Source organism: Bos mutus, chromosome 7 (assembly GCF_027580195.1).
Source record: "Bos mutus isolate GX-2022 chromosome 7, NWIPB_WYAK_1.1, whole genome shotgun sequence".
Classification (NCBI taxonomy): domain Eukaryota; kingdom Metazoa; phylum Chordata; class Mammalia; order Artiodactyla; family Bovidae; genus Bos; species Bos mutus.
The window spans coordinates 47317273-47332282 of NC_091623.1; the positions used below are offsets into that span (position 1 = coordinate 47317273).

Here is a 15010-nt window from a genome sequence, read left to right on the forward strand (position 1 = left end):
CTCTGACTAGTCTCTTACAGGCCACAACATTTCACAGGATTTCATAACCTGCAGTCCATGTCATGGTCATCTACTTTCACATAAGGCAGAGGATATTGGTTTTGTATTTTAAATAAGAATACAAATTTCCTTTTAAAATAAATATATGTTTTTTAAAAGGGAAGTTCTTTTTAAAAAGTCGATTGAAAATATATGTTAAGGGGACTTCCCTGATGATCCAGTGGCTAAGACTCCACGTTCCCAAGGCAGGGGGCCTGGAGTTTGATCCTTGGTCAGGGAACTAGATCCCACAAGCCAAAACTAAAGATCCTGCATGCTACAATTAAGAGCTGTGCAGCCAAATAAATAAATAACAAACATTTTAAAAATACAGGTAGAATTCGTTAAAAAAATATGAAAAGGAATTATATATTAAGGAAGTGACAGTCCTCACATATCTGTTTAACCAATTTGTACATTAAATTCTTTCTGTTGAAATATTCAGTGTAGTTTCTGTTTTCCTAACCAGTCAAGCTGAACAATGCAAACAAATATATATTTTTTAATTATTAAACCAAAGTCCTAGAAAAGGGCATGGCATACAGAAGATGCTCAATAGATATTTGAGCACTGAATCAATGAAAGGATCATTGTGTGGAGAACATCCTGTGGATGCCAACTGGGAAGTCAATTTCCCTTAACCTGTGTTGAAAAGTGGAAGTGAAAGTGTTAGTCACTCTGTCCTGTAGCCTGCCAGGCTCCTCTGTCCATGGTATTCTCCAGGCAAGAATATTGGAATGGGTTGCCATGCCCTCCTCCAGGGGACTGTCCTGACCCAGGGATCAAACCTGGGTCTCCCACATTTCAGGCAGATTCTTTACTGTCTCAGCCACCTGGGAAGCCCTATGTTGGCCACGAGGAAAGTCCCTGCACCCCCCTGTTCTGGAGCACAGTCTTTCCACGCCCAACAATGTCTCAGTGCATATTTTATGGGGTCAGCCAATGTTCCCCTTTCTAAAGCCTTGTTCTCAAAACTAATAAACCTCAAAGAAAACTGGTAAGTGATGAAAGAAGGGAATTCCACCTCTGGGTTTGTTTGGTTTGTTCATTCTACCAGACCTTTATTGAGCGACTACCACGTGACAGCCTGGTGCTGGAGACACAGCCATGACTGGGACACAGCTTCTGCCTTCTGGGAGCTCTCAGTGTAATAAGATGGAGCAAAATGTTTAATTTCTTTTGTCTCACTCAGCCATTTCTCTCATCCCTAAATCAGAATTTGAGTCACAGTGAGCTTACTGATGCTTCACATCTGATAAACCAGGATGTGAATTACACGTTACCTCCTCCAGGAAGCCGTGAGTGACTCCATTTCTAAACTGGGCAAGAGCCACGTTTGATCACCGGTTGCTCTTTGCTTCCTCTCCCAGTGCGTGTGCTTAGTTCCTGAAAGGAAGAATGTCTCTCACTCTTGTCCATGCCTTCTGTTACCTCCAGTCCCTAACCCTGGCATGAAGAATGCTGTCTTTGGAGTCCAGATCTTCCTGAATACAAATTCTGGCTCTCCCTTATACTGGTCATATGGCCCTAGACTTGTCCCTCAACCTCTCTGAGCCTTTGTTTCCTCCTTTGGAAATGGGGATAATCATAGGGTCGTTGTAAGATTTCAATGAGGTAATGAATATAAAGGGGCTTCCGGGGTGGTGCTAGTGGTAAAGAACACACCTGCCAATGCAGGAGACTTAAGAGATGTGGGTTCAATCGCTGGGTTGGGAAGATCCCCTTGGAAAGGCCTTGGAAAGGGAATGATTGGTCGACCCCATAAAATACACAGTAAGACATTGTTGGCCCATGGCCAACATAGGGCTTCCCAGTAGCTCAGACAGTAAAGAATCTGTCTGCAATGTGGGAGACCTGGGTTCGATCCCTGGGTGGAGAAGATCCCCTGGAGGAGGGCATGGCAACCCATGCCATGGACATTCTTCTTGTCTGAAGAATCCCGTGGACAGAGGAGCCTAGTGAACTACAATCCATGGGATTGCAAAGAGTCAGACACGACTAAAGTGACTTAGCATGTATGTACATGGTGCTTGTAAGTGTTTTTTACATAGCAAATATTTAACAAATTCTAGCCCTTTATGGCCGTTATCAATTTCCTCATCTGTAAAACCAGGGTATATCAGTGTCACTGCCCATCATCACCCTAGCCCTGTGCCTGGTGCTGAGTGAACAGACATGGTACAGGGCAGTGTAGGGCAGCAGGTCATCTATTATTGTTAGTCTAGGTGGTGTGTTCGGTAAGAGGGAGGTCTGTGCTTGAAGATTTCAGCGTAAATCAGCTCCCTATCCTGGGCGTTTCTGCATAGGTGTTGTGTTCCACTACCGAGCAGCCCTGGATCGCTACTCTCTAACTTTTGCTGAGGCTCAGGAGGCCTGTCGTCTCAACTCAGCCACCATTGCAGCCCCGCGGCACCTGCAGGCTGCCTTTGAGGACGGCTTTGACAACTGCGATGCCGGGTGGCTTTCTGACCGCACTGTTCGGTGAGTGGGTACACAGCGTAGGGAGACGGAGAGCTAGCCCCTGGAGAAAGAGGTTCCTTGGGAGCCCCCGGAGCACAAATCTGAGAGAGGCCCCCACTTTGTCTTGTCAGGTATCCTATCACCCAGTCCCGTCCTGGTTGCTATGGTGACCGTAGCAGCCTTCCGGGGGTGAGGAACTATGGGAGGCGAGACCCACGGGAACTCTACGATGTGTATTGCTTTGCCCGTGAGCTGGGGGGTAAGTCTGGGGCTGGTAGAACGCCCCCTTCTCTGAGCCCCTTTATCCTTCCTAACCCCCCATCCTTACCTAAGTCCTTGCCTAGCTCTCCTAAGTTTTATCCCTCTCTAAACCCACAGCCAAGACCTGGACCCGCCGGTTTTTCCTCCACTCCCTGAGCCCCTCTCCTTTGTGCCCCTTCCCTTTCTCTGAATCTCTCCCCCTTCCTGCCCCCTTCTCCCTCTTCCTACTTCCTTCCTCCTCACACCTTCCCCAAGCCCCTTCCTCTCTCTGAAGCCCAGCTCGTTCAGGCGCCTCAGTTACCTCATTTGTGAAAAGAAAGTGAAGCCCCCTCTTAGCACTGCATGAGAGGCAATGGCAGTGATGCTCTGGCGACGGGGGCGCGCAGCTGCGGCTGCCTCCATCTCGTTTAGCCAGAACCCAAATCCGGCCAGATCAGGGCTATTTGAGATGGGACCCCCTTCCCGGGCTCCGGGGGAGGGTCCGTGGGACACCTCTGACCTTCTCCCGCGCCTTTCCGCAGGCGAGGTCTTCTACGTAGGCCTGGCCCGCCGCCTGACACTGGCCGGCGCACGTGCCCAGTGCCGACGCCAGGGCGCCGTGCTGGCCTCGGTAGGACAGCTGCACCTGGCCTGGCATGAGGGCCTGGACCAGTGCGACCCGGGCTGGCTGGCCGACGGCAGCGTGCGCTACCCGATCCAGACGCCGCGTCGGCGCTGCGGTGGCCCAGCCCCTGGCGTGCGCACCGTATACCGCTTTGCCAACCGCACTGGCTTCCCGGCACCTGGAGAGCGCTTCGATGCCTACTGCTTCAGAGGTATGTGTGAAGCCTCGCCCCTGGAGGGTGGGTCTCCTGGTGACCACGCCCCAAGGGCGTGCGCTTTGCTAAACGGCCACGCCCCTGGAAGTTTGGGTTTCTAGTGGAGGCGGAGGTCAGGTAGGGCAGAAACAGGTTGAAAACTTACTCTGCGGTGAGCCACGCCCCCAGGGAAGGGTGACACCCCGAGACAAGCTTTCCATAGGAGCCCCGCCCCTCCTTAGGACAAGCCCGAGGCAAGCCAAGCTCTGCGGGGAAGTCCTGTTGAGTGTGTGGTCTAGGTCTTCCAAGGTGGAGCTAGTGGTAAAGAACCCGCCTGCCAATGCAGGAGACGCAAAAGATGCGGGTTTGATCTTTGGATTGGGAAGAGCCCCTGGAGAAGGATATGGAAACCCACTCCAGTATTCTTGCCTGGAGAATCTCATGGACAGAGGAGCGTGGGTCGCAAAGAGTCGGACACGACTGAAGCGACTTAGCACGTATGTCTCCTGAGATCTCTAAGAGATGATCTCAGACCTCTGGATGGAAAGCTTCTTGCCTGGAACCTTGCACAGGAGCACCCGCTGGGAAGGGATTAAGGCCTCGGCTAGCCACGCCCCATAAGCAAGGCCACGGCCCCAGGGACAGGACCAGGGGATGACCCTCGCCCTTGGGTTGGTTCCATACCCTCAGAAGCTGCCAACCTCAAATCCAAAGGAGCTGAGTCTTATGTGAAAGGGCAGGAGTTGGGAGGAATTTCTTCGTAGGGAGGCCATGCCCATTAGGCGCTTTCTCTCCCTGGGGAGGAGCCATGCCCAGGTCTGACCTGCCCCCCTGGGAGTTGGCACTGCCTGAGCTTCACCCACCGGCCAAGGTGTCTCTTGACCCTTTATTGCGACCAGTTGACTCTGACTTTGACAGTGGACCTGTCTGAACAATGGGGACGAAAACTTTGCACCTCCATCTCTCAGTCAGGGGGATCCCAGAAACAACCCAGAGAGTCAGAGGGGCACAGAGAGACAGAAATACGTAGAAGATCTGTGCTACAGCATGCTGGAATGTGGATAGACTTCAGGCAGGACTTCCCAGCTAGGCCCTGGGCCTAGCACAACCTCTTCTGCTTTCTCCCACAGCTCATCACCCCACATCCCAACATGGAGACCCAGAGACCCCCTCATCTGGAGATGAGGGGGAGATTCTGTCGGCAGAAGGGCCCCCCGCTGGAGAATTGGAGCCCAGTCTGCAGGAAGAGGAGGAGGTAGTCACCCCGACATCCAGGAGCCTCTGGTGTCTAGTGGGGAAGAAGAGTCTCTGATCTTGGCAGAGAAGCAGGAATCTCAAGCGACCCCCAGCCGTGCCCCTGGGGTCCCCACATTGGCCTCAAGTCCTGCCCTGGAGGCTGAGGAGGTGTGGCTGAGCACAGTGGCCCCCAGCCACAGCAGCGTGGAGGCAGGCACTGTGGTGGGCACGCACACAGACACAGCCCCAGCAAGCACCACGCCCAGGAAGAGGGAGCGCTTTAAAGGGCTGAACGGGCGCCACTTCCAGCAACAGGAGCCCCAGCAAGGGCTGAAGGGGGCACTCGAGGCCAGCATCCAGCCCCCCACACCAGAGGCTGCTGAGAATTATGTGGAGCCTCCCATGACCACTGGAACCACAGACGCCTTGGGGAGCGGCCAGAGCCAAAGCCCCTGGGCTGTGCTGACAAATGAGGTGGAAATGCCCAGAGCTGGTGAGTGGGGTCCCTGGGGGAGATGGGACCTGCCTGGGGACCTAAGGGAGGCAGGGGAGGAGGCTCCGAATCACAGCTGGGTCCCCTGGCCTCCCCAAGCCTCTGAAGACCCCTCTTCCTCAGGCCTGGAGCCAAGGAGACCATCAGAAGAAGGAGCTGCTGAGAGATAATTATAATAACTGTTGATATTTTTTCAGGTTCCCTTGGTGGCAGGAGCCCCCAAGAGCCCTGGCTGTGGCCCCCAACCGTGGTCCCACCCATCATCCCAGACCCCAGCAGAGCCCTTGGCCTGGAACTAGGAGAAGCCAAGCGCTTTAGTATGAGACCAGTCACTTCCGACCTGCCCTGGTCCCCCTCAGAGACCACTCCCAACCCTTCCAGTGGCCCCAGCCCTACCCCCTGGGAGGCTTCTCCTGTGGCCATTTCTCCAGACCTCCCTGTCATGGCCATGCTTCGCGCCCCCAAACTGTGGCTCCTATCACAGGAGCCTCCTACATCCCTCCCCACTGAGGCCAGTGGAGTCAAGGGGCATAGTGAGGCCATGGCCACTGCCCTGCCCTCCCCTGCCTCAGAAATCGAAGCCAGCCCACAGGATCCCATCCATCTGGAAGTGTACTCCCCGCCCTCCTCCTCGGGCCTGGCAGGACAAGATGGAGAGTCCACATCCCTGTCACTCAGCAGCCACAGAGGAGGAAGTCCTCCGGCCCCTTCACAGGCAGCCACAGACACACAAGCTGGAGCCAGTCCCAACTCCCCTGGAGCAGACTTTGGAAACACTAGAGGGGCCAGCCCTACTGAGCTCAGCAAAGCTGAGCACCCCGGATCCAGCCCACAGGCCTCTGTGGACTGGAATGTGGTGGCAGATATCACTATTTCTGAGCCTGCCACTGAGCCCATGGGAGCCAGAGGCGTCTCGGAGTCTGAGTCTGGGGTCTTCAACACAGCAGAGAGTCCTACTTCCAGCTTGCAGGCCTCCATGGACAAGACGCAGGAAATATGGGCCTCGCTGCACAGGGAAGGGCTGGACCCCCACTCCCCATCTGCACCCTTGGGGGTCCCTGAAGTCCCCTTGATGCCCAAGTTCACCCCACGTTTGGGGCCTTGGGCTGCTACAGATGGAGGAGTCACAGTGGATCCTATGGCTTCCACAGTCACACTGGACACCAGCGATGCTGGTGGGCATTGGGAACCTGGATCCCACATGGTTGAGGGAGCAGAAAGCCCCACCTTGAGCCCTCAAATGGCTGTGGACACAAGTGTGGTGACATCCGTCACGTCCTTGGACCTGGGGGACAAGGTCGGGGTCCTGGCCGTGTTCACAGTGGCCTCCTCAAGCTCCCAGCCCCACCCAGAGCCAGAGAGCCAGCTGGTGACCCAGGGAACCCTGGGAGCCTTGGAGCCTCCACAGGAGGGCAGCCACTCAGGGGACCCCATTCTTCCTCCTTGGACACCGACAGCAGCCAACAAGGATGAGCCCATTTCAGTTTCCTCGGGGGAGCCTACAGTGCCTTGGGACTCCCCCAGCACCCTGCTGCCTGCCTCTCTGGGCCCAGAGGAATTTGAGCTGGAGGTCCTGATGGGGAGCCCCAGTGTGGAGAGCTTCTGGGAGGAGGCAGCAAGTGGAGAGGAGCCTGCCCTGCCAGGGACTCCTGCAAATGGGAGTGCAGAGGAGGGTGAGTTCGAAGCTCGTGGTCTCATCCAGGCCACCGTGTTGGTGCTCAGGGACCTGGGGCTGGGAGGAAGCATTGTCCTTGGTGCCTGGGAAGGTTTCTAGCAGGGGATGATGTTCAAGATGGGGGCTCATCAGACAGAGCTGAATTCCAGAAAGGGTGTTCCTGGCAGAGGCACCAGCCTGGGTAAAGGGCACGAGGTGAAGTTGTGTATGATGTGTTTTGCACACCGTGAGTGGTGAGGCGATGATGAGCAGTCGGGCGGAGTTTGGTTTGGGGAATGAGTACCATCAGCAGATCATGCTCGTGTCCTCTCTGAGCTGACACAGACCCCTCCCTGGGGGGGCAGGGCGGAAGGAGGAGGCCTGGCAGGGAGGTCTTCCTGGACAAGAGTTGAACTGCAGCTGGAATTCAGTGGTGCACATCTTGAGGGACCTCTTGCCATGGGGAAGTGTGCGTGCAGGGAAGGGGCGGGAGTGGTGGGCATCACCCCCATTTCGCAGATAGCAAACTGAAGCTCAGGGAGATATGTCACTACCAGCCAGTCAGTGATCAAACATGTGCCTTAGTTGCTCTGTGCCCAGCGGAGTCCAAAGAGAGCCACCACCCTGTTCTCCTGAAGTCAGGTCTGCCCATAACTCAGCCTGCAAATTCCAGCCCTTTAGTTTATAGGTCCTGTCATATTGAGCTATTTTGGCTTTTTTTTTTTTTTTTTTTTTTGGTCAAGTGAGCTTTAAAAAAAAAAGAAGAAGCTAATTAAAAGGCACTTTTTCTGAGTTGCAAAACACTCTTATTAACACAATTGGTTTTACACTTGCTCCTTTTTTTGAAGGCAAAGTGTCACGGCGATGGAAGCGGCGGATGCAGGGTTTCATCGCCTACCCTGTCATCTCTGGGCTGTGTCTGGGGCCCCATCTTCTTTTCTTAGATGCCCAGGAGGCAGGCAGGCCCTGGGCAGGGGCACTTGCATTGGTAAAGGCTGATGATTATCTGTGATTGCCTTTGTGTTTGGATTACTTTGAGCACTTTACCGGAATCATCTTGGTTAATCTTTTTATTAAAAAAATTTTTTTTAAGATTTTTTATCTTTTGGCCACTCTGCACAGCATGGTGGATTTTAGTTAGCTGACCAGGGATTGAACCCATGCCCACCCCCACACCTCCGCCACCATTGGCAGTACAGGGTCTTAACCACTGGACCATCTGGGAAATCCCTAGCTAATCCTTTTAATGTCTTTAGGGAGCAAGTTCTACTATGATTCTCCCTTTATAGATGGGGAAACTAAGGCACAGGGAAGTCAAGTGACTTGTGCAGAGTCTTGCAATTGGGGAATGTCAAGGATAAAGTCTGAATCCGGGCTGTCTGACAACAATCTTTGTCTCAATTTAAGGGCGTTTTGTTTTACGCCAATGAAATAAGGGTAAGCTCATCCTGGGAGGGGGGCAGAGAAGAGACTGGTTGTGGAGGATGGGTACGGGAAGGGGGCTCAGTGCCAGAGGAGCTAGAGGAGGAATGGTCAGAAGGTTAGGAGGGAGACCACATAGTGTGCTGCTAAGGAAAGAGCACTGAGAGGAGCCCCCAGGGCCGTGGCTGGATCTGGGCTGGCCTTGGTCGGTTTTTTGGCTCCAGACTCTACCCACTGGCAGCCGGGGTGGAGGGAGGCAGCCAGTGCTGGGGGAGACCCAGGCGCCTACTCACCTGCTGCTTGCAGCAGAAATGCTAATGAGGCCGAAAATAAATGCAGCACCAGCAAGCGACTGAGTCACCGCCAGCCCGTGGGCAGGTGTCAGCGGCACGGGGCACCTGCTGCAGCTTACGCGTCCCGGGGCCTGGCTGCCCCACGTGTGTGCACACACGTGCCCGGGTGGCGCCAGGCACAGACATAGCCACAGGCCTCCCTGGCCATCCGCGAGGGGCACAAGCTACCACCCCAGGGACAGCCTTCTGTCATTGCAGGAGGGCCAGCACCTACCTTTATTCAGTTAGCAAGCAACTACTGAGTGCTGGCTGTATTCCAGGCATGAGGGTGAGATCAAGACAGCTCTGGAAGCTGACATTCTAGAGCAATACTCTAGAACTTTCCTAGTGATGGAAATGTTCTCAAGCTACACGGTCTAGTACGATAGCAGCCGCCACTTGGGTCTTCTTTGTAGCACACAGCATCTTCGTTGTGGCACGCTGGCTTTTCATCCTGACACTCAGGCTTCGCTCCAGTTGTGGCAGAAGGGCTCCAGAGTGTGTGGGCTCAGTAGTTGTGGAATGCAGCCTTAGTCGCCCGGCACTATGTGGTATCTTAATTCCCTGACCAGGGATTGAATCTGCGACCACTGTACTGGAAGGTGGATTCTTATAACCAGTGGACCACCAGGGAAGTCCCAGAATTACAGTTTAATTTTTATTCCATTTTACTGAAATAGCTAGGTGTGACTGCCATGTGGACCATCACCTCACTTGCGGGAAGCATGGATAAGAAATGATGATCTTAATAAATTATATTGGAGGTTAGAGAGTAAGAAAGACAAAAGAGAAAAATAAAGCAAGAGATGAAGGATGCCAGTGGGCAGCTTTGGTTTTGGAAGGGGGTTAGGATGAAATCTGAGCGAGCCTGAAGGAGGTTGAGGAAGGAGCCATACAGAGATCTGGGGGGATGAGCAGTTCAGGCAGAGGAAACAGCTTGTTCAAATGCCCTGAGGTTGGACTGTGATTGGTCCAGTGAAGGAAAGCTGAGCAAGAGAAGGAGGGAGACGAGAATCAGGCAGGGAGATACTGGGGAAGGCTGTACGGGGCCCTGGGGGCTGAGGTAAGGATTTTGACTTTTCCTATGAGGGCAGTCAGGAGCCATGGAGGATTCTAGGCAGGGGAGGGACGTGATCTGACTCAGGTTTACATGGGCTTCCTCTGGCAGCCGTGGGGGGAACACCCTGCGAAGGGTGAAGGTAGAGGCCAAAAGGCCAGGGAGGAGGTGCCTGCTCGTTACTGTCTCAGTTTCTTTTGGGGCCCCGGACAAAGACAAAGCAGGAACACATTCTGGGTGATAGGGGCTGGAGAGAGGGCTTTAAACTGGGCCTTCAGAACCCCGAAGGCCAGTTTTGGCTCTTGTACTGTCCTGCTGTGTAGGCCCTGGGTCTCTGGGTCTTCTCTGAGTCTCAGTTCTAGCATCTTGCAGTGGAAGGGCTGCCACTGCCCTGACAAGAGATGGGCATCATCTGGGGTGCCTGGGGGTTCTTGCTGTGCCCCTCCAAGGCTCCAGGATAGAGCCCACCCACCAAGGCATCTGGGCCCCTGAGATGAGGAGGGGAGACCCTCCTGCCTCCAGAGAAACACCACTGAAGGGATGAGAGAGGGGGAGAGGGCTTCACATTCACTCCCCCTGTCCATGGTAAGCGATGGACAAGAGGCCTCAAGAGGCCCCAGGCTAATATACACAGAGCCAGACATGGCATTATGGTCAGGAATGGGAGAAGGATGAGCTCTTTTTATTGTTGTTTTGTAAATGAGGCAACAGAAATTCACAGAATTTGCCCTAGTGAGTGGCAGAGGCAAGAATTGAACCAGACTCTCTGACTGCACACCCTATGCACAGCAACTGCTATAATTCACCTCTTCTCCACATTGTAACCACGGAGGTTACATCAAAAGAGGCTGAGCCACAAGAATGAAGGAGCTGATGGTTCCCACTGGTCCCGGTGCTGTTCATTCCCCATCTAGAATCTATGTCTACTTTCCCCTTGAAGTACAAGAAGCGCAATGAAAATAGAGTATGTCTAGAAGAGGGGGATAAGTCAAGGAGACCACTTAGACCATGTTCTAGAAGACTTTGTAAGAGAAGCTGAAGGAATCCCATTCTTGAAAGAAAAAAAAAAAAAAAAAAACCTTGGCTTCTTTTAAATTTATTTTTTTTTTTTTTGGCCCCATCACACAGCATGTGGAATCTTAGTTCCCCAACCAGGGACTGAACCCATGCCCCCTGCACTGGAAGCGTGGAGTCTTAACCAGGAATCCCATTCTAGATCAGTCCAAGGAAGGACTTTGCCATAGGCAGCACAGCCAACAGATGCTTTGTAAAGAGTACTTTTTGGAAACAGATTCCTGGAAAGTGTAGGCTCATTACAGGGTCACGCAAGAGGAAGTTAGCAGTCACTTACTGGGAAGGTATAGAGGGGACTGCACAGAGAGGGACTGAATGAGAGGGCCTTTTGAGGTCTGAGTTCTGGATTCTGTGAGAGGCCAGCCTGATGGTCTGACTCCTTCCGACACTGCCTTTCCCTCCTGCAGGCCCCTTGGATCCCTGTGAGAACAACCCTTGCCTGCACGGGGGCACCTGTAGAGCCAATGGCACCATGTACGGCTGCAGCTGTGACCAGGGGTTCGCTGGAGAGAACTGTGAGATCGGTGAGTATTGTGGAATCAGGATCTAAACACTGATGTCCCAGCAGACATCTCCATGAGGGATCAGGGGATCACAAGTGGCTGGCTTCCAATGCTCCTTTCCCCTCCCTCACTCCTTGGGTCCAGTAAACCAGCCCCCATCGCCAAACATCTGAGCTCTCATTCTGGGGGCTGAGGCTCTGGGGTGCTGCCTCCCATTACTACCAGGCAGGGGTGGGGGAGGGGAAGACAAAGGGATGGTAAGGTTCAGACTCCTACCCCCGAAGGGCCCCTGGGGATCTCCTACCCTCTTCTGGATGGGCAGGGGTGATAGGCACCACCACCAGAACTGTTGCATGCCAGCCCCAAAGCCCCACCCAAGAAATACACCAAATTATGAAATTATAAAAATAATTACAAGTGACATAATTTCTTGAGCTCTTCCATTGACCCTCTACTCACAGCCACCACTGAGGTATTATTATCATCACTTTGCAAAAAAAAAAAGAAACTGAGTCTCAGAGAGGGCCAGTGACTTGCCTGGCATCTAAGTGCCTCGGGCACTGAGTACACAGGGGTTGGTATAGGTGTCAGTGGATAGCTCCCTATGGCCGCAAACAGCTTTGTGACTGTGCAAACCCTTGTAAATGCTCTGGAACTGTTTCCTAGGTTCCATATTTTGAAGACCCTTCAGCTTCAATATTCTATGGGTCTTTTGCCAGACCCACCTTCACTGTTTTGGAACCAGGGGAGACGTTCTGCACACTCTGGCCTTTAGCTGGGTTTGTGGCATCTGCTGTCACTGATGCAAATTCATGTCAGTTGAGGTTCCACTCCCTTGACTGCCAGAGTCAGTGGGTCATCAGTGCCGACCACTGCTGATGTCCTCGGGTCTGGGGAAGATGGGAGGGTCACGACTGCATCTTCTGCCTGCTTTCCTTGGGGACTGGGAGCCAAGGGGAGAATGACCTCTGACTCAGCCCCACCTTCCCCTCCAGATATTGACGATTGCATCTCCAGCCCCTGTGAGAACGGTGGCACCTGCATCGACGAGGTCAACGCCTTCATCTGCCTTTGCCTCCCCAGCTATGGGGGAAGCCTCTGCGAGAAAGGTGAGTCTCTGCCAAGACCCCAGAAATAGTACAGGAGCAGGGTCGGGTGCTGGGCCACAGGCTTCCCACACATGGAGCTCCAGGTCTCTGCCTCTGGTCCCATTGCCATGATTCAGACAGGAAGCAAATCTTTTCTTCAGATAGTCACATAACATAGAATTAACCTTTCCAGAGTGTATGATTCAGTGGCATTCAGTAAATCACGATGTTGTGCAACCACCACCTCTAGCTAGTTCCAGGACGTTTTCATTATCCCCAAAGGAAATCCTGTTCCCATGAGCAGTCACTCCCCCTTCCTCCTCTCCAGCCCCTGGAAACCAGTAATCTACTTTCTGTCCCTATGGATTTGCCTATTTCATGCGTTTACATACAAAGGCGGTTATTTTGCTACGTGTCCCTTTTTTTATCTGACTTCTTCCTCTTAGCATGATGTTTTCAGGGTTCAGCCACACTGCAGCACATGTCATCTCTTCTTTCCTTTTTATGGGTGAATCATATTCCATTGGACGGGTCACGTGCTGTTTATCCACTCACCAATCGATGGACATTTGGGCTGTTTTCCCCTTTGTGGCTAATGTGAATCGTGCTGCTATGAATGTTCACATACAAGTGTGTTTCAACACCTGTTTTCCATTCTTTTCTTCCCCTCCATTCCTTCTGGTGTACCCAGGAGTAGAATGGCTGGGTTATATGCTAATTCTGTGTTTAACTTTTTGAGGAGCTGCCGGACTGTTTTCCAAAGGGGCTGTGCCATTACATTCGCACAAGCAATGCACAAGGGTTCCAAATGCCCCACATCCTTGTCAACACTTATTATTTTTGTAATTATTTTCTGGTTAACGTTTCCTAATGATCATGATGTTGAGCATCTTTCCATGGGCTTGTTGGCCATATCTTTGGGGGAGAAATGTCTATTTTGTTGGCCATTTGTATATCTTTGGGGGAGAAATGTCTATTGGAGCTTTTTCCCAGGAGGGAAATTTTAGGCCTTCCTGAAACCGTTTCCTGAGTTCCCAGGATGTGACCAGATCACAGGAGACATCAGAGTTGGGACGAGAGGGGATGGGTGTAATGATCTTCCAGTTGAATCTCGACTTTTCAAAGAGAAAAGATGTGACTAGGGGAGGAGGGAGGTGCCAGGGTGATGGGGTAGAGCGGGGGTGGGGTGGGGATGACCCAAGGCAAGGGGTGGTTTAGCCCCACAGTGACCTCGGATTGGGCCCCCTCTCTGGTGGGCTTGCAGCACTCACAGTTGGCAAGGCAGACCTCAGCTGATGCCAGCCCCCTTCATGCTCTCTTTCCACCCCCCAGATACAGAGGGCTGTGACCACGGCTGGCACAAGTTTCAGGGCCACTGCTACCGTTACTTTGCCCACCGGCGGGCATGGGAGGACGCCGAGAGGGACTGCCGCCGCCGAGCCGCCACCTAACCAGCATCCACTCATCAGAAGAACACAACTTCATTAACAGTAGGGACTCTGGGGTGGGCAGTGGTGGCCTTTACAGTCCCTTTGTCAGGGGATCCCACCAGGGTTCCGAAGACGCCACCTTTCTGAAGCCGTGTTCATTAATGCAAGCCCTGAAAGTGGAAGTGTTAGTCGCTCAGTCGTATCTGACTCTTTGCAACCCCTTGGACTGTAGCCCGCCAGGCTCCTCTGTCCATGGGGATTCTCCAGGCAAGAATACCGGAGTGGGTTGCCATGCCCTCCTCCAGAGAATCCTCCCAACCCAGGTCTTCCACATCGCAGGCAGATTCTTTACCAACTGAGCCACCAGGGAAGTCAATGCAAGCCCTGACCAATAATTAACTCAACTGTTTATTCACTTGTCAGTTCATTTATCCATTCACTTTATTCATTCATTCACCAACTGTTTACTGAGCACCTGTTATGGTCCAGGCATCATTCCAGGCACAGAGAAACACTTTGTCCTGTCCTGAAGGAGTGAGGTTCTTACAGAGGATATAGGCAAACAGGTAAACATCTAATTAAATGTTTGAGCTTCCCAGCTGGTGCTAGTGGTTAAGAACCCACCTGCCAAAGCAGAAGACTTTCGATCCCTGGGTTGGGAAGATCCCTTGGAGGAGGGCATGGCAACCCACTCCAGTATTCTTGCCCGGAGAATCCCATTGACAGAGGAGTCTGGCGGGCTACAGTACATAAAGTTGCAAAGAGTCAGACATGACTGAAGCGACTTAGCCTCCCCACACACACACATCCTATAATTTAACTGGTCTTAAGTGCACTGATGAAAATTAAAACAGGGCCAGGGGTCAGAGGGTGATGGAGAAATATCTGTGATGCGGGGGATGAAATGAGGGAGAATGAGAGACTAAGAGAAAGAGGCATATCCCATAAATTAAATCCAGCACTCGCCGATTTCCTCATTACCCCTTCTGCCCTTTTTCATCCACTTATTTATTCACATCTTCCCCATCCCATCCCCTGTTAATTCTTTCATTTGTTCATTCCCTGGTTCACAGGTTTTTCCCTCTCTGTGTAATCACACACACACACACACACACACACACACACACATCCAGCTGCTTTCTCCTTGGACTCCCCCGCCTGCCT

The 15010-nt window shown here is 52.6% G+C and overlaps 1 protein-coding gene across 1 annotated transcript in view; it reads left to right on the top strand.

Annotated features, from left to right (window-relative positions):
- NCAN (neurocan) overlaps positions 1-15010 on the top strand; it is a 28071-nt gene that overhangs the window by 6199 nt on the left and 6862 nt on the right. The window contains 11 exon segments of the mRNA XM_005898288.2: positions 2346-2520; positions 2631-2758; positions 3282-3575; positions 4688-4818; positions 4821-5286; positions 5484-5966; positions 6027-6959; positions 11233-11349; positions 12324-12437; positions 13749-13856; positions 13859-13906. Coding sequence (XP_005898350.2) covers positions 2346-2520; positions 2631-2758; positions 3282-3575; positions 4688-4818; positions 4821-5286; positions 5484-5966; positions 6027-6959; positions 11233-11349; positions 12324-12437; positions 13749-13856; positions 13859-13906 — 2997 coding nt within the window.